At 43.6% G+C, this 21,601-nt stretch overlaps 1 protein-coding gene across 2 annotated transcripts in view; it reads left to right on the plus strand.

Moving 5' to 3' along the window:
* Positions 1-345: 345 nt before the first annotated feature.
* Positions 346-21,601, plus strand: part of LOC124208491 (Fanconi anemia group J protein homolog) — a 32,067-nt gene continuing 10,811 nt past the window's right edge. Inside the window, exons 1-4 of one of the 2 annotated variants that reach the window (XM_046606242.1) lie at positions 346-525; positions 3,930-4,043; positions 4,324-4,435; positions 19,618-19,701. In XM_046606242.1, the coding sequence (XP_046462198.1) occupies positions 3,930-4,043; positions 4,324-4,435; positions 19,618-19,701 (310 nt within the window). In that variant the 5' untranslated portion in view covers positions 346-525. Of the gene's footprint in view, positions 526-3,927; positions 4,044-4,323; positions 4,436-19,617; positions 19,702-21,601 lie in introns of both variants that reach the window. The other variant, XM_046606243.1, reaches the window with a different exon arrangement.

Consider the following 21,601-nt stretch of genomic DNA (forward strand, 5'->3'; position numbering starts at 1 on the left):
GTTCATCTTTTTCTTAATGATCAGATTGGTTTAATTTGTTATTTATCAGCGGGTGCTTTTTGCGTGAAAAGATTGATGAGATGATCTTCCCTGTAATTCCACATTCCCGAGCGATGCTGAATCACGGCCACAGAGACGGAATAGTCGCCTTCGCTGCCACCTAGTGGCGACAGTGAACAACTTTGTCACGCAGCGGTGACGAAAACGAAAAATCTTGATTAACAATTAATGTTGGAATTAAAAATATACACGGTGATGCAGTTGGACAGTCTGGATTTTTTTTGCCACGTAAGAATGAGGATTGAGGACATCACGAACGTGAATAGTCGTCGAAAATTCCATTGATTTACGAACGCGCCCGCTGATAGCAGACGCAAATTGGCAATCCCTTGTCGTTTTCCCGGCATATTTGTTATCACTTGGTGTCCTTACCACGTTGTTGTTTTTTCTCATTTTTCTTCTTTGTGTCCTCACGGTTTTTTCATTAAGCTAATTGAACACAACCCCAACATACCAGTTTAAAAGGTACGACCATTTTTGTTTGTTTTTTCCAAGAATTACATAAATAACCACGTGAAGGGCTAAAATCGTCATTGAGTTGCCAGTTGATTGCCATTTGAAAGTTAATTTACCTAGACAGCATGCACAACCAGCAAAAGACTTTTTCAAGAGCAATGGCAAACAATGACAAAATTGTTGATACCTTTTTTCTAGGGAAAAATGAACTCAAAAGCTTTCAATGTTACAGAATTGCTAGAAGCAAGCAATGTGGTAAAACCTGATTCTTCTTATTAGCCCATCAACCGTAATTTTATAATAAGAATTTGAATCCTGTGTTTTTTTCCTTCAAGGTGTGGCTTGAGTGCTACTCGTCAAGAGTGTCAAATATCTTGATGTGGTTACGCTGAATTGAACAAGTTCAAAACACATCAGGCGCTGCTGCTCTCATTATTATGACAGTGAAAGTCATTTTTAATGTATTTTCCACTTCTTTCATACAGAGTCAGTTGGCATTCAATTTAATTCCTCCCAAGTTGTGACAGGTAGATTAGGTAGGGGATTTGGTTGGGGAAAAGTGTCTGAAACTTGTTTGAAAGATTTGTTGCATGTGAAACAATCCTAGCTTGAAATATTCAACACCACCACTGGTTTCCAAACAGTTTGAACTTTGAGACTTAAACACCTAAATGCCAGATCACTTTTGTAAAGCCGAATAACTGCCTTTGCCTCGCTTTAGTTTTGGTGCTGCTGCCGGTGTATCAAGAGTACAACACAGTTCAACTAGTTGACTAGTTTGCTTTTGATCCGCTCTTCACCCCCCTCTTCTCCGAGTTTGGCCCAAGTGGAAGCAGCTAGAATGCCTTGTTATTATTGCGAGGCTGTAATGAGTTTTCAGGCATCTTATCCTGCACACATGCATCACGCCAGCAAGTCTGTGAGACGGGCGGACCAAGGTCGAAGATACCCTCCTAGCCTCTGGTTCTTGTCACAATCAAATTGGATGTTTGATCGTTTAAACTCTGTCGGCGTGATGTGACTGTTATAAGTTTCCCATGAGGGAAGATTTCAAGACAGGGTTCGACTTGACAACCCCCTCGACTTGTAACATACCCGTGCACATATAGCCTCCAACACTGAAAATTACAGACAAGTTTAGGGAAGTCTCTGCGGGGTGCATTTCGCTTTGGCTCATAGGCCCCGAGCTTTTGGTGTAGTAGTCTCTCACCTGGTGACTGACAGGCGAGAAACGTCAACATTTCAAGGGGGAAAAGCCAACAGCTCCGAGTGTGGAATCTGAATCATAATTTGGACAGTTGTGTGTCTGCCGTGAAATGACCCTCCTCCCAGAAAACGAAAATTAAAAAACGTAGCCACAGGTCAAACACGAAACTGTTGAGGAGAGTTGCTTGATGGTGTGTCTTGATGATTTGTTTATACGCGTTTTCAGGAAACTACAAAACACCTCCCCCGCCCTTCGCCTGCTGGCCTGTTTGTTGTGCCCTTAGTTTGTCCGTTTCCTTCCAATCCCAACTTTGTTGTGTCCGACCATTTTACAATTGAAAACGAAAAAGGAAAAGTAGAAATAAATAGGAGATCTGTGGGCCGACGGAAGCGTCGAACGCGCGACTTTTGTCAGGTTGATGATAGAGGTGGCCCCCCTTTTTCTTTTCTAATTTCAACTGTTTTTCTTCTTCTTCTTCTTGGTATATTTTGTACCTAGTCATTAGTGACCTTGTCTTCTCGTGTCGAGGAAACAGCAACACAATTCCCGTAATAATAAGGCGAGCAAACAAGAGACGTTGCCCGGAGCCCACCAAGAATTGAATTCTTCTTCTTCATTTTTCCCCCATTTTGCACCTGTCATCACCGCACCAAACAAAACTGGGATAACCGCACGCCATTTAACGAGCCTGTCGTTAGTTTTTCTGTTTGCTTTTTTTTTCTTCTTCTTGGTTTTTCCTTTTTACTCATTTGCGGCTGCGTGTGTGTCATTTTGTTGGTCTTTTTCGCGTTGAGAAGATCACGCTATCGCTGAAAAGAAGAAGAAGAAGCCTGGGCCCAATTTTTGTGTGTGTGGCGCAGCCCTGGATTATTAATTGGATGTATTTCAGCATCCCATTTGGTTGGCTCGGTTAGGTCCGTGTCCAGGCAGACAAAAGCTTACCGTTTTTCCAGCGTCCTCTCTTATTATTTCTTTAGATTTTCTTATTTTTTATTTTTTCGTGGAAAACGTTTCGCTCGCACGCCAGGTGCATGGCACGTGGAAGGGAAATCTTTTTTTCTGTCTATTTCGTTCTCTTTTCTATTTAATTCCCTCAAACTGGTTTAACCTACAAATATTCTCTTAATGAATAATGAATCAGGTGGCGGCGGGGGCCTCGTTCCACCCTCCGTCACCTGCGAGTCGGCCATATTATCAGCCGATGGATGTCATCGTCAATCAAAGTGGAGTTTCAGACCATTCGGAAGCCGAAAGATGACAATCGCCCAGCAGAACAAAAAGCGCAGACGGACCTTATTTGGAAGGATTAAAATACTTTTGTTTTTCTTCTTCTCAGAAGATTGCATTTAATTTTGGAATCATTAGAAAGAGAGAAATAGCCGATTGAATGCAAAGAGTCGATACTTTTGTGTATCGATTTCAGCCGGTTGATGATGATGTACTTCAACGGTTGGCGGCTATTCTTCTGTTTATTGATTAATGATGGAAAAGGAAACTTTTCTCTGTCGTCGTGTGTCCGCACTCTGCGGGAGTCACTCAGTCGGATGATGAATGTATCGAATAATTGGGACTTGCCAATGTAATTAGTCAATTCCGCACCACCGCCATCGTCTACTTCCTTTACAAGTGCGGGCGGATAGTTAACATTTCGAATTTCGTTTCTCAGTTGATCCCCTTTTTCATTTTGGTTGCCGAGTGAAAATAGAGAAAGAGCCGCTGAATGTGAGGACTCTCCATCCGTCCAGTCTAATAATAACGAAGGTAGCCAGCTCCTCAATGTATAGCGATGAAAGAAGAGAGCCTTAATGTGAGGCGACCACTCGCTTCAGTCGTTAACAAGAGAAGAGAGAGAGAGAGAAAGAGAGAGAGGAAGATGATGACTCTTTTCTATGGGATGATAATCGTCTCTAGTTTCCTCTTGTTCCCTTGTCAGCATCTCTCTCTCTCTCGCTCTGTGTGTGTTCTTCTTCTACTCTGACGCACGCTGAATAATACCGAACCGGCTCTACTCGTTAAGATAATTGAAGCGACGTCCTCTGAGAGTGGGGGCAATGGAAAATAGCTTTTTATTTGGAACTGACGAACCATTTCGGGTTTTTTTTTCTCTCTCTCAAATAATAATCGAAAGAAATGTTCTATTTTTTATTGTTGTTTATTTATTTTTTTAAATATTTTAAATTTTTGTTTCATTTTGATTCTTTCGCAGATGGCCACTGTCGTTGGTCCGGACGGCCGGCTTCACTATGTCTACACAATCAGCGGTGTCCGTGTCGAGTTTCCGGCCAAGGCTTATCCGTCGCAGATTGCCATGATGGATAAAGTAAGAGACACACATGCTTCTTGTATATTTCTTTTTATGGTAGGGGAGGCTCTGATCTACTTATGCGTAAGCTGCTTGCGATCCTATTGGGATGATGATGAGGCCACCTCACGAACGTGAGCCACACACACTATACCAAATTCGTTATCTTCTTTTAACATCAATACGTAATCAGAGGGAAAGGCAAGCGGCAGACGAAGGGGGGAGAGAAAAAAAAACCCCAAAAAATGTGTGTGGGGTTCATTAAGTAGATATTACTAATAATTTATTTGTTGTCCAGGTGATTCGAGGATTGCAGCGTGGCCAGCATTGTCTACTGGAGAGTCCGACCGGATCCGGCAAAACACTGGCCTTGTTGTGCGCCAGCCTGGCGTGGCAGAGAGCGGAAGCAGGTAGGAGACAAACCAACTGACATTCATTTTCAGTAGTTAGTCAGATGTTGGGGAATTGGTTAGTCGAGTGACTTACGCACAACGTAAATCTAGTCCACTACGTGTACGCGTATTGTGTAGCGCACATGAATCTTTGGATCAATAATAATAACGTTTCATTCCCATTGTCATCCCTATTGTCGGGGGAAAGCGCACAATAAGGGCGACCTGGGTGACAGTCGAAACGAAATCAACACAAATAAAGAATAGAAAGAAAATGCGTTTGAGAATGAAATTGAAATCGTCCGGTGGGGGGGTTCAGCCGGAATGAGACCGGAGGTCACGCAAAGTATTTTTCCCATTTCTTTTGTGTTTTCTGTTTATTTGTTTGTGTGTGTGTCTGTGTGTTTACAGATGGGAGGGGATTGATCCTGTCAAAGTTTTGGCGGTTTTCAAGTTTTTGGGAAAACACATTGAAAAATTCTCTCTCCATTTTGTGATTTGGACTTGTGCTTGGTTTTGTTTCGGTCATCCGGTTGCGTGTGGTGGTCAATCATACACGCAACCGGCGACGGACTATTTTGGTTGTCCACCCAAACAGAAAAGAAAAAAGACTAGTCCTGGTTATTTTGTTTTCTTCTTTTCGTCAATTTTGTTTGCATTGCGAGAGGGGAAATTCACGCGGACTCGACAGCAGCAGCAGGTGCCTCTCATTTTTCTGTCTTTTTTTTTCTTGGAAAAGAAGTGGGAGGAATAGCGTGTCTCCGAGATAAAAGTGGGATTACCTGCCTAAACTTCCGATGAAACGCAGAAAGTTTTTTCTGTGTTGAGTGGGGGCCGAGGGGGTGGTGGAGGTTCCATATGTTTTTATAGACGTATCTTATTTTATTTATTTTTTTCGGGGGAAATATTTTTTTTTTACCTACCCGATTTACATAATGGGCCTCAGCGCTTTGGTTCGTCCACTTGGGGCTTGTCATGTCCACGGGCTCGGGATTGACAACGGGTGATTTGTCTGCCCGCCGACATGTGAAAGAAAAAAAAATATCTTGGGATATTTTCCCTTCATGACTTTTTAGGTCCTTTTTTTTGTTGTTGTTGTCCATTTCTGTTTTTTTCCCCTTCCTATCCTGATGATATTTTCTGATTCCTCGCATCTCTTTTTTTTTGTTTATTTATTTATCCCGCGTGAGCTGGGACGCTTTGTCGGTATATGATTGGTTTATGCGTTTGTCTCGACTCTCTTGACTCCAGCACCGCTTCCACTCTCTTTTTTTTTGTTTGTCTTTTGGGATATTTTCCTTGTTTTTTCCCCCTCCGTTTTCAGATTCCACATTTGATTCGGGAGAAAAAAAAATAATCAAAAATCACTCGCCGCCTTCCTTTCATTGTCCCCTGCCGGTCCTGTGTCCAGCAGCCAAAGGCGAATTTTCGATTCAAAAATTTTCACTTTCCCGCCCACTTTTTTTTCTCCCCTCTCTTTTTGTCGCATTTCAGCAACATGTCAGCATCTATTCGCATTGTACCTGTCAAAGGTCGCATTCAATGCTAATCATGTGTGCACGCCCTCCTCTCGGGTATAGATGGCAGCTTTTCTTCTTCGACAACAACAACCAACAACAGATAGGGGTGGGAGAGAAAAGTATAGCTTGTACGTCCGCGTAATTGACGGTTTGAAAAACGAACTTTTGATTTCACTCTGCAGGAAGGAAGTGGAGGAATGAAATCTATAAGGTCTCTTATGGATCTGACAATGGCCGCCTCTAAATATAGGGTATTATTATCCTACTAGACGGCAGTGTGTGTCTGTGTGTCTCTCAGCTTTCTTGTTTTTGGTCTCGTTTCACATTTGACTAGCGGGGGGTTCAGGCTGTCGTTTTGGTCAATCATCATCCTGATTTGTATGGGTAAAAGAAAATGGTCGGGTGACTCTCCTATTTGGTAGAGAGAGAGAGAAAGAACGAAAAGCAACTTCTTCTTCTTCTTCTTCGTCTTTTGCCCCCGACGCGACTGATACCAATCTGACGGCGCGTCTAGTATTCTTCCCATTTTTCTGTTTTGTGTGTTGATTTTTTTTCGGTGGGGGTTAAAAGCCGGCCGTCATCGGAGAAGCGTTGAAGCTGGACACACAACAAAAAAGAAAAAAAAGGAAAAACTTGTTGGATGCATCGAGACCGTATTCTGTGAAGTAGGAGAGAGAAAGAAAGAAGCTAGGAGGATTGAAATAGATAAATAAATAGAATAAGTGGTGGCACGATGGAAAAGAAGAAGAAGAAACCTAACCAGATGGAAAGGAGAGATTGTCAAGACAAGTAGCCGGGGACTATCTACAAAGGGCATAAGATGCCGTGTGTGTGTGTGTGTGTGTGTGTGTGTGTGGACGACAAAAGATAGAGAGAGGAAAGAGAGAAGTAATTTGAAACAAACAGAAAAAGGAAAGAAGAATAAAGGGCGACCAAAGAAGAAGAAGAAGAAGAAGAAGAAGCTATAGAGGTTTTTTTTTTATTATTTTTATTTCAGAGAGAGATTCCTTTTGTCCTGACGTGCATAACCAATCAGTATCAGAGTGTGTGTGTGTCGCCCTTTTTGCCGCTTTGCTTTGAAAAACGTCTTGACGGGACCTGGTGCCCAGGGTCACCTGGGCAAAAGCAGCAGCAGAGGAACCCGCACGTCTCTCTCGCTTTGCTCCTGTGTGTGATGTGTGTTCGTGATTGCGGCCAAGACCGGTAGCTCCGAGGCGGCGCCTTCTTCTTGCACCACCACCAGCACACACACACACACACACACACACCACTTCTTCAACTCTCTTGTGTGTTATTTCATTCCCTTTTTCGTGTGTGTTTTTTCTTCTCCTCCTCATCCTCATCATTCTTTCATTCCTTTTGGGAATTTTTTTTCTCCACCGTGTCCGTCGACTGCTACTGCCGTTGAGACGGGCGTGATGCGCGATGGAGAGGAAAGAAAAAAAGAAGCCTGCCTCCTTCTCCTCCTCCCGTCTCCTGTCGCTGTCACCCAGAAGAAGAAAAGAAAAGAAAGAAAAATTCCCTGCAACTGTTTTGTTTTTGTTTGTGTGTGTCCTTTTTCCGACCGACATCTTTGGCAGGATAAACTATACAAGGACAGTCAGAGACGCACTACTGCATCAAATAAGAAATGTGTGAGCTTTTTTTTTTCTTTCTTTCTTTTTAAGAAACGGAGGACAGTTGGAAAACGATAACAATTTATTCGGCGACTCTTTTTTTCTTTTTTCTTCGGTGAAACATTCTCCTGACCAGTTGGGGTTTTCATTTTCAGAATGTGAAGGAAAAAGGCGCGACATACACACACGCAGCACCGAGAAAAATCTCGTTGACAAAAAAGGAGACCCGTCGCCGCCATCGTTTGCTCCTGTTTTGCTCCTCGCTCGTTGGCTGGCTGCTGTTTTGTCGCTGCAGCCCAGCAGCCAGCAGCAGCAGCTACTGGCAATGCATTGTGATGTGGTGGCGGTGGCATTGGGCGTGAGATCGAGCCTCCCCAGTTACGCATTTCTAGTTACCCTTCAAGTTGAAATAAATTGCTCACGTCCACTTTTGGATCCTTGTCCAATTTTTCTTTTATTCGGACATTTCCCCAAGATGGACCAATGCAGCAAACACACACACACACACACTACTGCGCAGCGCACACACTATCTCTCTCTCTATAGTATAGGACGTAGTTACTACACAACTACTAGACGACGACACTCTTTGTGTATTACAGCCCATTCGGTTATATGATTAGTTATTCCAGTCCCATACGGCCGGCTATCGATTCCACAGTTATTTTTATTTTTCTTTCGTTTGTATTCACAACTGCCGATGCAAATGGCGCGGAAAATATAAGGCAATGCAGGGCATCGGGAACGAGCTATTGTTTGTCGCCCAGGTCTCGAAATAAATAAAACAATCCAGTTTATTTCTGCCTAAATTACGTTTTCTTTTGGACATTTGGAAGTTTTTCTATGAAGACAAACTCTCAAAACTGCAATTCTTTCTCTATTTTCGATTCGTGATGTGACAAGAGAGTGTTGACGCTTTTTGGAACTATGTCATTAGTCTATGAATTTAGACGTGTTTGATTTAGTTCTGTAAAGGAATTGAAACTAGGCCAAGTGACGGGTCACACCCGACTTTGACCCTGTACCCAACAACCCGAAAATTGTACAATTTCACATGCGAGTACAATTGGATTGTTTCCAGGGTGCTCATTAAGATGCCAAATAGTTACTCTCTCTTCTGTGTATATTCTACACAGAAATGTAGTTTCTTGGCGGACTAACTGGGCCCAGTTGAAAAGTAACTCTTCTTATTACTCTTCTCCCATCTACTTTGACTCCCCTCTCCTACTTTTTCATTCACGCTGAGCCGGCGCCAGGATCTCTCTTTTGTCTGTCGATGTACGCTAGTTGCTATAGCGCATCGTAGACAGTTTCACTTTGAAAAGCGCTACAGAAGTAGTAGTAGTTGTAGGTGTGTAGTTTGTCTACGTTGAATCAAAAGTTTGATGGCAAAAGGCGCGGCCGCCCGAGTTGGATACACACACACAGACTCCAGCGGAACTGTGTGTGCACCGAAAACACGCAAGTTATGAGGAAAACTAAAAACTTGACGCTCTCAACTACTAAATATGCTATGCAGTTCACACTACACAGTCTCCTTCTCGCTCTCTCGTATTCCCAGACACCCAAAACTTTTTGCTTTTTACCTAAAAAGCCCAAGGTGTTCCGCGTTTAGCTCCTGTAGCTTTCAATTCCCATTCAAAGTCAGACATTATATGATTCTATTTATTAGTCGTCTTCCTTGATTATTTCGATTCCAAACTTTTGCAGCGGTCGCAGTTGGGGCCTAGAAGTTGTGGGCGAGGCAATGATTGATTTTGAAAAAGCGAAACGAAATGATTGGAAATAAAAACCCGATGGAATTTCGCTCTTTCTTTAATTATTTGTTCATCACAGGCTCCCACTCTAACGCTGGAGATATTTTTAGTTAAGTATCTAATATCTTTTGCCCCCAATAAAGTGGTTCGTATAGGCGGTGGGGCTGTATTAGCGTTGCCAGGAACAGAAAAATAAATATCTGAAAAAAGAATGCGCGCCTCGATCGCGACTAATCCCGTGTGCCTATACACTTGAAATCTCATCCTTTTGGTTGACTGTCGGAACTCCCACACACGCACAGCGACGTATTTCTTTTCTTCCCTCTCCAATCACGGCATTCATCTTTCAACAAGGAGATGCTGACGACGGCCAATTTCTTCACAACAAATTTTTACAGACACACTGTCAAACATTCCGTGTGTGGCATAAAATGGAAATTTTTGGGGGCAAATCTTTTGGACGTCGTTGTGGGCAACGCGTTTCTTTTTGTTTTCTTTATTCATCCCCTCCATCTCGGCCTGATTAATTATAATTCTCGTGCTGAATAATTGAATATTGGAAAAGCCGACATTCTTGAGCCTGGGTGACGGTGTAGTAGCGATTCGCCGTCGTGATTTGGTGGAGGTTTTTCTTTCTTTCTTTTTGTGTTTTGTATTTTTTTAGCCTGGGCTTTTTATTTTTGATTGTTGGGCGCTCATTAGAAAGAATGTCTGGAACTTGATCCAGCCAATAGACACGTACGTTTGAGACACAGTCGGGTTTATTATTATTATCTTGAATCGCGTATCGCATTGAAGTTATGCACACACACACACACAGGAGAAAGAAAAAAGTACAAAAACCGCTGATTGTCTTTTTCTTTCGACTGATTTTGTGAGGGAAACTTTTTTCCACCCCAAAACAAATTGATCACACACGCAAGCGCTCGAATGTGTGTGTCTATGTTTTTCCTCCCAGCACAGTGAGAGAGTTTAGTTGTTTTTCCAGAAAGAAAGACATGAATGTTTTAGATTTGGCGTAGAGTTTTTTTTATTTTTATTTTTCAAAAGGTGGAGTGGCAACTGAGAAAGAAAAAAAAGCAAAAGCGAGAGGTCCAATTAGGCCTAATTAGTAGTGCCGCTATTCTCTATCTATTTTGTTCTTTTCTTTTCATGTTGCACGCGCCTGCACTTTCGTGTCGGATGTTTGTTTTCTTCCTGTTCTTCCGAACCTTTTGTTGGTTTTAGTGGAATGCTCGGATTCATCATTTCACCGCCGGTGAAAAAAAGAAAAGACGAAATACTCTTTGGCGCATCTTTTTTTATCGCCCGGGTAGGATCTTTTTGCCTTATTTAGTTCGAATCTGATGATGGTGGTGATTGCCCCTTAGTTAGACGCTTCATAACAAGGGAGTCGGGCCAACACAGACAAAAGAATTGAATAAACAATAGCACTCTTGTTCGTGTCGTCTAAACAGAGCAGACACGCCGGAAAAAATAGCTCGCCAATTAAGAAGAAAAATAATCAAAAACTTAAAAAGAAGCGAGTGAGCGACTTTGACTGCATCATGGGCGGCGGCGTGCGGGTTTGGTAAAATTAGCTTTGGCGCTGTGGAGATGAATTGTGTGATGATGGTGGTGATTGTGCGCTTCTGCTGAATGTTATTTCTACGGGCTGCCCACTCACACACGTTCGTCATGGTCTCTTGTGTGTCTTTCTCTCTCCCGGTTGGCCAAAGCTAGAGGAAAGGCAATAGAAAAGAAAAAAGAGATGTCTTATCTATTAGCGTATGGATGGCGCTTGAATATAAACAGTATAAAAGAGAACGGGGGGGATATACACTGCGACCCGGGTCGGGATAATAGGCAAAAAGGAGGATTCGATGCAATCGTTGACATCTGCCGGTGCAAACAAATCTGCCGACAGTGCGATCGCATTACCTTTTCTTCTCGAGGCGGTCGATTGACATCATGTTCTTCTTGTGTTGAAATTTTCTCCGTGTTTTTCTTGTATTTCTTTGCTCAGCGCAGAAACTGTTACAGTTTCTCTCGTCTTTGGCGATGCCAAAATGAAAATGGAAACAACCAAAAAAAGAGAAAGGTCGAAATCGGCTTGTTCGCCTTGGCTTCTTCTTTGCGTCACTAAATATTTTCGCCCATCATTTATTTCTATTCCAGTACTATTATCGAAGTATGTACTATAAAGGGGGTCTCCTTTTGGCCAAGAACCCATTTTGGGTCGAACCGGGAGCTGCTGATCTCCCGCCCGGTCTAGGCCGTCGAAAGCGCATACTTATTAGCTATTGCAGCGGCGGCAGCAGCAGCTTACTGGCACTGTCGCCGGTCTCTCTGTCCGATTATTACTCTCTTTAGTTTTAGTTTTTTTGTTGTTCTCGAGCTAAAAATGCACTCGTAAAAAAGATAAGCGTTTCGCCTTGAACGTCTACGTATATATACGAAGCTCAACCGAAACAATGCCGAAAAAGTGTAGATAACGTCAATCTTCCTTCATTCGACAAAAGAAACCGACGGGAAACGGTTGGTCATCATCGTTAAGGTTTTTGTTGGTTTGTTCTTCGGTTCTTTTTTTTGTTTTTTTCTTTTTTTACTTCTCGTTTCGAGTCTCTTTTTGCGCGCCTGCTGCCCACAAAACACGCGAGAGAGATTTGGGTCTTATTTCGATTTCAGAATGTCGTCATTTCACCGCGCGCCAAGGAGTTCCAGCAATGTCGTCGTTTGTCGTGTCCACCACCACCAACCGACACACAACCGGCATGTCTCAATGCAATAGGGGCTCGCCCGTTTTCACGCAGATTTCTTTTTTTTTACCACGAAAAAACAACAAAAAACTACCCAACTTTTTTGTCTAATTTACAGTCGAGAGATAAGAAGAAGGAAAAAAAAATATGAATGAAATAAGAGACATGATTGATTTTTCTCTCTTTCGGTAGATGATGTCGTGCACGAATGTCTGGTGACAAGTATCAAACATGCCACCGTGATGACGTTGGGTTTTGTTTGCTGCTAATCTCACTAGACACTATCTCTCATCCCACGACTCTGCTTTCCCCCAAAAAACCCTTTTGTCGGCACGTAGATTATTGCCAGTCTCCCCTCTAAATCTTTTTTTTTCACGAAGGTATTATATTTGTGGGCTTTTTCTCTCTTTGCGCACCCATAATTTCATGATATATTATTCCCTTTCGCCCTGTTTTTTGTACGTATTTCCTACCCAGCGATCGGGCGCCTGGCTTTTCTGATTATTATGATGACTGACGCCATCAGCTGCTCTCTCTTTGCTGACGTTATTTGTAATTTTTTTTTGTTAGCTGGGGATGGGAGTCTATTACTACACACCCTATAACTCCGTGTGTGTCTGTCTATTTTCTGTTGTTACCGTTTTCGTGTTGGGAAAGGATCGATCGGGGAGGGCCCTATTGTCCTGCTTAATATTAGATGCAGTTTGACGATGATTGGAACTGACGGGTTCCAATCAGCCGGAAAAAAACTTACACCCCCCTCCATCTATGTTATGTACGGATGTAATAATGTGCCGGAGCAAGACGGATGAGAGAGAAAAGGAAACTAGAAAAAAAAAAAAAAGATGAGTGAGGAAAGAATTAAAAAACAGAGATAGGGAAAGGTGAGTGTACAATTTCTGTTTCCACACGAGTTGTGTGTGTGCGATGCACAGCTGTGCGATGTTCCCGTTTCGATTATTATCGCGATTCGTGGCGTGAAAATGGCCGTCACGGATGAAAAATTGGAATATGGGGACTTCCGGCACGACAGATTGTGAATCTCTTTCCCTCACGTCTGCTGCTGTCTCTTTCTCTCTCTCTCTCCGTAAATTTATTCTCGTTCCAGTTTCTATTATTTTTTCGTGTGTGTTTGGTCCCTTCCAGGTTTTCTCTCTATTATTCCGTGGATGGACGGACATCTTTTTGGGGGTTTGAGTTGTCACATTTTTATTTTTTTTTTTATTTTTTTATACTTTTTTGTCGAGGAAAATGGAATTCCATTCGTGTGGAATGGTTCCGCTTTCGTGAGATGTTTGTCAACCACGCTTCGTCCACCCCTCGATGGATACTGGCGGCCTCTGAGATAAAAAGGAAAACAGAGACACACACACACACACAGGCCCCAAAAAAGGACAAACAGAAAAAAAAAGACAAAACAAAGACGAAAGAAGAAGCGTTTGTGATTACATCGCAGCGCCCTAACGCTTCCGTCTGTTCCGTGTAGTATAGAGTAGCTGCTGCTGCCGCTGCTACTATATCCAGTAGTGTAGGCATAGATTCTTTTTCTTCTTCGATTCCCTTTTGAAGATGGACATCAGCCGTTTTCCATCAAGAGCCGTTTCTTGTGCGCTTGTCCTTATTTCTCTTTCTCTTCTTGCCGCTTCTGCTTTTACACACGGGGCCCTACGCGATGGAATGACAGATCGAATATCGACGTGTCTCGATTGAAAGAGATAAAATATAATATATTTTTTTCCGTGGAGAGACGACCCGAATTTTTGTTGTCCATCGAGGGTTCACGTTGGTGAGTCACACACAGCAAAAGGCGGAATGGAGGTCCGAATGTTTTTCTTCTATTTTATGTATCCAAAACGGAAAATTGGAAGGGGGATCAAAAAGTAGTTTGATACAGTGGCCGGTATAGATCTCGCCCCCCACCGATCCGATATTCTATTGGCACAGGTGAGGGTGGAATCTTCTATTCTGGACGGTGTTTTGTGTGTCTAATATTTCTCCCTTTTTTTATTTTGTTTGTTTGAATCGCCATCAACTCGGCCGCCTCTTTTGAGCGCCGTCCAAATGTGAAATGGAGATGGAAACTCCCTCGATGGTTATTCCGCCATCAGTCAACTCGCATTAGCGTCTTTTCTCTCTCGAGCCTCTTTTGATCGTATCTCCTCTTGTTTGGATTTCAATGGCGATCCCTTTCCATCCATTGAATTTTTACCTGAACCTTTCGCTCGGTCCTCGTAACAACCGAGATATTACCTACGAGTATGTTACGTGCACTTTTTTTTTAACGGAAACATCTCATCGGGGGCCAGGGTAACTAGTACAATTACGACAGTGTTGCACATCGCATGTGATATCAACTTGGTTGCAGTTTTCCATTTGCGTTTGAAATTGTGTGTGTGTTTCTCAAGTGCCTTTTTTTAAATTTCAACCGGGTGAGAAATGATGTAACTTGTTTTGTTTCTTTTTCTTGTAAGGGTTCGTTACTCCGCAGTGGTTAAAGGGGCCTATTATTGGTTGGCCGTCGAGTTCAGTTGTCTCACGATTTGTACGTCCAAGGTCATGTGAATGCAGTAGCCCATCGCGGAGCACTTTATCGTGTCGCTTTCGGCTTAGACCGGATTGTCCATCATCAACTAGGGCAATCCAGCAGCAGGGTCTCAGCTACCCATATTATATATACCGACCATCTCTCTCTTTTCCCCGAAAGGGCTCGAAGGAAAACGCCGAATAAGTGAAGGAGAAAAGAAGGAGAGGATGAAAGTGATGAGCTGTAATACAGTCCCCCGAGGAAATGACGGCCCCGGCCAGCGACCGGGAGGAGTCGACGGGCAATAGGGGGAAAAAGTCACGTTCACGATGATCTGACGTGACCTGTTGTCCACCCGACAACCCTGCTGGTCTCACATGTATACCTAATTATTTTCGGTTTCGTCGTCTTCTTTTTTTTGTCTTTAGAACTTTGCGGGGGACGAGATTTTGTTTGAGACAATGGACTTATTTGGCTGGAATCTTATTTTATTTGGATCTCTTTCAAAGTTGCAAGTCGATTACTTAGTGTCCCGCTACATATAGTAAAACCTTAGTAGACATTTTTTTGTTCTCTATCTCTCTCCTTTCAAGGGTGTGCTGGGCGGCCAATCCTCGGGAAATGAGATTCAGTTGGCCGTCTTGCGCGATTGGTCATCGCGACGTGGGCGTGACAAAGTGGAGCAACACACACGAGAGTGAAGCCTTAACTTTTTTTTTCTATTTGAAATTTTCTGGCTGGTTATCTCTCTCTCTCTCTACTGTTTCCTTCGTGAAAATGCGGGAGTCGGGGATTGTCGGGAACAGAATGGGACGCGCCCAGTTTGTTTGCGAGGCTTCGTTTCGTTTGAATTTGTTTGAAGGTTTTCTCTTTCAATCTGAAACCATTTCCGACGAAACGCCTACAATTGCTGACGCTGTTACTATTTACAGAGTCCTGCTCCCGGCCGTCCTTCTTTTTTTATTTTTTATTTTTCCCGGCCGTTTGTAATCTTGTTGTCAAACTGCGAAATAAGACGACCAGCAGGAAACGGCCGCTGCTCGAGGCTAGGTACAACAGCTCCAGTTGAAGGAACACACGGCGGGAAAGAGTCTTTCTATTTGAACATGGATATGCCTTTCATTTTTTTCTTTTTTGGGTTTTATTTTCTTTCATGGGAGACGGGCTGAGCAGAGACTCACTTGACACACGCAGAGAGAGATAGCCTGCCTGCTGCTGCCCACGTATATTATACATCTATAGTACACATCTGTGTGTAACTGTAATATGAAAGGCTTTTATTTCCTCTACGGTGTGTCTGTTGGTTCGTGTCTGTTCCACGAACGGACGACGGGGCCTCCACTCATCTTCAAGCCGCCGCCGACTAATGAGATCTTTCTTTTGTATCCGTCCATCCGTTCCGTCTGCCTATCCATCCGCCCGCCCGATCGATTGTCATGACCCGTCTACTCTTCTTCCCTCCCCGCCGGATGCCATTTCTATTTGATGACTGCGTGTCTCTTTATTTATTTATCAATTCCAGTCTTTCCCTCGATAGGAAAAAAAAATTCTACGAAATTATTATTTTTTTTTTTCTAGTTAGTTAGTTAGAATAGTTTAATGCGACATCCAGTTGAAATAGAGGACGCCGTTGGGTACATTCGTGTCCGCTCTGATCGTGGCGAATCGATTAAAAATCCCAAACTAGAAGTAAAATACGTGGAAAGATCGTTGCGAACGAACGGGGGGGTTAGAGAGCCTCCTCCTGAATAGATTTGTAGCGTTGATAGGAAACGTTGAAGCCTCTCTCTCTCTCTCTGAACCAACTTGAGAGAAGAAGCGGACAATGATTCAGTGTTTTTCTTTTGAACTCGCCCATCGAGTGAAATCGTGAAAATGCTAAAAGGAAATAGGCAAAATCCTCCTCTTGAAGTAGTAGTTCTCCTACCCAACCTATATATGCCATGTCATACACATGTGTGTGTGTCTCTCTTTGCTCTCTGAAGATCCTCTCTTGTCGGCTATCTCTTCGTGAAGAGAGATAGGAGGCGGCAACAATGAAGTTGATAGAAGCCGGAGCAGAGAATTGGAGGGATCGGACGGACGCCGATATGTTGTCGTTGTCGATGATGAGAGAGAGAGAGAGAGAGTTGCAACGTCGACAGCAACAAAACACACGACGACATCAAGGGGGGAATCAGGAAATGGGAAGAAGAAGGGCCAAGCAAACTGGAGAGAGAGACAAGACTTTTGAGCTTTTGTTCAATTTGGATAGGGTCAGAGGTTGGTCAATAGCCTCTTCTCTCTCTTTCATTCTTTCTCCCTTTCTTTTGGCGATTGAAACTTCAAAAGAAGAGACCAAAAAAGAAAGCCTCAGGATCATCCATGATGATGGCCAGCTGGGCCATTTTTTTCTGACGAAACAGACCGATCGATTCCGGCCAACCAAACCAAAAAAAGAAATCAAATAAAACCCCATCGACATTCTTCCTCGTCTGATTTGAAACCTTCTTCCTCCTCTCATATCCACCCTCGATACGAACATTGATCTTAGTTATTCCTTTCTCATACAGCTGGATTTATTTTATTTTTTTCCAAACTGGAAAAGATAGTTTGCAGCCGCCGACTGGCGCCAGACTCTTTTTTCTAATGATCCAATCCTGACCGTGTCCGTGTCAATACTCTGTCGCACGCAGGGAGGTGGTTATGTTGTTGTAGTTGCTCTTGTTGTGTAGGCCCAAGAACAACATTTCGGGATGTTAAATGTTTTTCTTCTCCCTCCCTTTTAACTAGTTGGATATCCTTCCAAGTCTCCATTGTCGTCTTATTTGTCACGGCTCTCAATCAACCTAGTCTCGCGGTCTGGGTTGATGAAACCCTAGATTTATTCCAATTCCGGATAGAATAGAGAAGTAACAATAATAAACCTCCCCAATAACAAAAAAAATGTCGTTTTCTTTTTTTTTGTTGTTGTTGTTCAATTCTCTCAAATGGAAAATGTTGTTTTTTTATACGTAATATCCTGTGGGGTTCCTAAATAGGATAAACCCCCTCCTCTTTTTTGGATATGATGGCGGAAGGTTATAGCCACTGAGAGCGGTTGGGGTTTGTTATTTTTTTTTCTTTTTCGGGTGATATTCAATCCGTCTGTATGTGTGTCGGCATCGACCACCGCAACTATAAAGAAGGCGAGTTATAAACTAAAAGTGGAAAAAAAATCCGTTCGGGAAACGGTCGGGGGGAGAAGAAAAAAAAGACCGCCGCTCTCTATCAAGCGGCTCATTTGAATTTGCGCCGACTGCGGTTGTTTTTTTTTTCGATGGGCTTTCCCTCTTATGATGATGGTAACTTGATGCTGAGCTGCTGCCCTGTAGGTTATTGAGGCATTTTTATTTCAAATACTTTGGGTAATAAATAACGGCCTGTTGCTGTTTGGCTGTAGCGGCGGCGGCGGCTCTCATCGACGCGGCTGCGCCTCCCCCCTTGTGGCTGGCGCTTTGGTCCGGGATTCATTTTATCCGGAAACGACTCAATCATTAACTAAAATATAAATAAATAAAAGACCCTGGCTTGGTACTTGGTGCTCAGCAATTGGAAGAGAATCGAACTGAAACGACGCGGGCATCCATCCGTCTCTGATTTCCCTCTTGTGATTCGCTCCTTGATGGACAGCCCGACATATCAAATGTGTTGGCAGGCCCACACACATCGGGATGTCAGTTTTAGTTCTATATGAAAAACACTAAACAATCCCGCCCCCGGCCCCCCCCCCCCCCCGACCGAATAAAAATCGCCCCCAAAAAGTCGATGAGTAACTGAATCTTGTCTGAAAGGATATGACTCTCAGAGAAGAAGAAGAAGATAAATGTGTAATGCAGCACAGTGTGTATGGGTGGGGTCGGGGCTAGGAGGACCAGGAGTCTCCTCTTTCTCAATATCGGTCAAGTCTCTCTCTCTCTCTCCCCCCTATCTCGCAGTTCTTGTCTTTTATGATTTATGACGATTATTAGATATGTAATCATAGACAAGAACACCACCCTCCCGACCCGGGGGCGCGCGCCCTCTCTCTCTCCTCCTGTTGTCTCGTCCGGCACGTGTCACCTTTCTCTCTCGTCTGATTGAATTTCTCTCCGAAGTTCCGCCAGCCCAAGTACTGTACAGTGTACACACACACACACATCGTACGCACAAGAGATATTAGAAACAACATCACAGGCGTTTGCATAGACACGGCAACCTTTGTGTTTTTACTCTACTCCCGAACTGCAGTCTCTCATCTCTCTGATGATGAATTATTGTGCGGAGATGATTCCGTGACACTCATCATCTTTTCTAGCTGCGCATTTCGCGTTTTTGGCTTTTTGGGTGCTGCGAATGAGAATTTCCCCCTGGTGAATGACGAATGATCGTCGTCGCCAGGTTTCTTCTTCTATTGTTGGCGTGTATATTTGGAAAGTATGTACGTGGTGGACCCGTGTGTTTATACAGTCGCTTGGCTATCGATCCGACACGATGGTGATGAATGATTGATTGTTGGACGACTCCCTCCGGTGCGAGAGAGAGAGTGAGCTCGCCAGTTACTATCTCTGCCGGTTTATAAATACATATAGACCCAACGCGAGATGCACTGTGTTGTATACGACGGGTCAGATTTGTAGGTGAAAGGCGCGATTCAAAATGGCGGATTCATTATGACGGTGAGGGGGTACTACTGCAAGTTGTGGATGTAAGAAAGTTTATTAACACCCAGCTATTGCCGGAACTGTTTCCAAATCCCCTTAGAAACTTACTTCCGTTTGTAATTCCGGGCTGAATTTTTGAATTCAATCTCTGCCCTCTGGTGCCACCTTTTAAGCTGGCTAGTTATAATTCACGAGCTTTTCCCATTTCCAGTTATATATATATAAGTTCCTTCCTGTTCCTCATCTCAAATCATTCCCTGCTCACTCAATTGCATTGTATTGATTTCTGTGTAGGTTTTGTGCAATTCTAAAACATGAAATAGTTACTCCTATCATTTCTAATTTTGTTTCTCTTTCTTTTTGATTTGTGTGTATCGTCCACAGAAAATGTCAGGAAGTTCAACGAAGCCGTCGAAGCGACAGCGCGGGCCAGCCTCAAAACGCTCAAAACCGAAATCCAATCAACGGGTAAGTCAAATTGAGCCATTTATTCTAAAATAATTAAGACCAGCGGTTAGCCGACAAAATGTCTTGACCAAACAGCAGTTTATTGCTCGTTTCTTTTTCGGGCTCTGAAAATTTAACAAAAAATCTACGTTAAATAATGACACTAGAGCTTGGCATTTGCAACCTACGAGTAGTAGCTTAGCTTGTAAAGGCATTCGTGTCTAGTTAATCGAAATTTACAGGAGTAGATCGTGTCTTGTGTTTGTCGAGCAATTTACGAAATCCGCCCGCGAGACGGTTGCCAGGAATTCCGGCCTCGTGTCTAAACTTGAGAATTGATTGTAATAGCCGTCCTAGTTAATAACTATCGCGCAACCAACCGCTGTGAACGTGATGACGCTCTTCTTTCTTATTTTTTCTCGGTCGGATTGGAAAAGAAAAAAGAAAAAATATGTGTCTGCTTGACTGTTTCGCCTCTTGTTTCGTCCAATACCCGGCGTGAGAGAGTCCTCGCAAAGGGGTTCTGAAAGGGAGGAAGGAAGGGAGGGGGGGTTGCGCCATATCGAGTGGGTGTATGTGTGTCTATGAGTGAGTGAGGACGGTCCAATTGACAAAGAGGGATTGGCCGATACCGTACATCAAACACGTCCTCGGGTGGAGTTGAAAAAAGACGAGAGAGGGGCACGCCGTTGACGCTCTATCCCGACGTCTCTCTTATTTTGTTTCCCCATTTTCTTTTGTGTATGTCGTCCTCTCCCCCCTCTCCTCGCGACTCTTTTGTCGAAAAAGAGGGTGGTGGATGGGTGGGGGGATGGTGGAGAGAGAGAGAAGCGCATTGACGCAAGCAAAACACAGGCGCGCACCATCCGTGTGTGTGCTGTGTGCTCGTGTGTGCACCTCGTTATAGGCTACGCTGACCAATGGCAGAGCGGCAATGGCGGCGTCCTCTCGTTTCGACGCTTCTCTCATCTCACGCGTCGTCGTCGTCGCCATTCGTTTTTCTTTTTCCTCCTCCTCCTCTTCTCATTTCCTATGGCTATTTGCTTGGGTTCCCGTGACTGTTGTGTTACTGTCGTTGCACAACGGAGCCTCTTCTTTTTTTATTTTTTTCCTTTGACGTCCGCACCCTCCCATTGCGTGTGTGTGTGTGTGCCGCACGGCGTTTCTTGTTAAGCTGAAGCCGCCGCCGTCGTCGTCGTCGTCGGCACCGTCACATGTAACCGTATATAGCTTCATCATCATCATTTATTCCATATAAAAAGAAGAAGAAGGATAAATAAATAAAAATGGGTAGCTCTCTCTCTTTCTCTCTTCAAATATTACACCCCCACTACGTTCACTCTTAAGGGCAAGTTGACGGCAGGGTTCCGGTAATTCCTCCGTGGAATACAAAAAAGAAAAAGGGGTATGGGATGTTGTATTGGTAGCCATCCATCCGACGGAATATTGTAAAAGGGCGCGGCTATTGATTGATTTTTTAATAATGCCCCCAGCTTCAATATAATATGGAGAATCAAGGCATTGAACCCTCCTCCTCTCTTCCGTCCTATGCCCATGTGGAAAAGAAGAGAAGAAAAAAAAAACCGATGGATTTCCACGTCGAGTCTCTCTCTCTCTCTTGTGTATTATTGCACACCCATCTCGGCAGTTCCCATTCTTTTCTCTCATCATTTTTCGATATCTTTTGTACATGTGGCATTGTGTGTCCATCCATCCGTCCTGCCATCTTTCTATCTAATGTATGAATATCATTCCACGGCCTCTCCGCTCCTCTGCACATCCTTTGGACGTGTGTACTTCCGCTCATTCTCTGCTGGCACAGCACAGCGACTTACCTTCCGAAACTACTACTGTACTACTACCCCCGGTGTAGTAGGACTCTCTACTTTGGAGACATTACAAGTCATCGTTATAATTTCAC

The sequence above is a fragment of the Daphnia pulex genome, chromosome 12 (assembly GCF_021134715.1).
Source record: "Daphnia pulex isolate KAP4 chromosome 12, ASM2113471v1".
NCBI classification, from domain to species: domain Eukaryota; kingdom Metazoa; phylum Arthropoda; class Branchiopoda; order Diplostraca; family Daphniidae; genus Daphnia; species Daphnia pulex.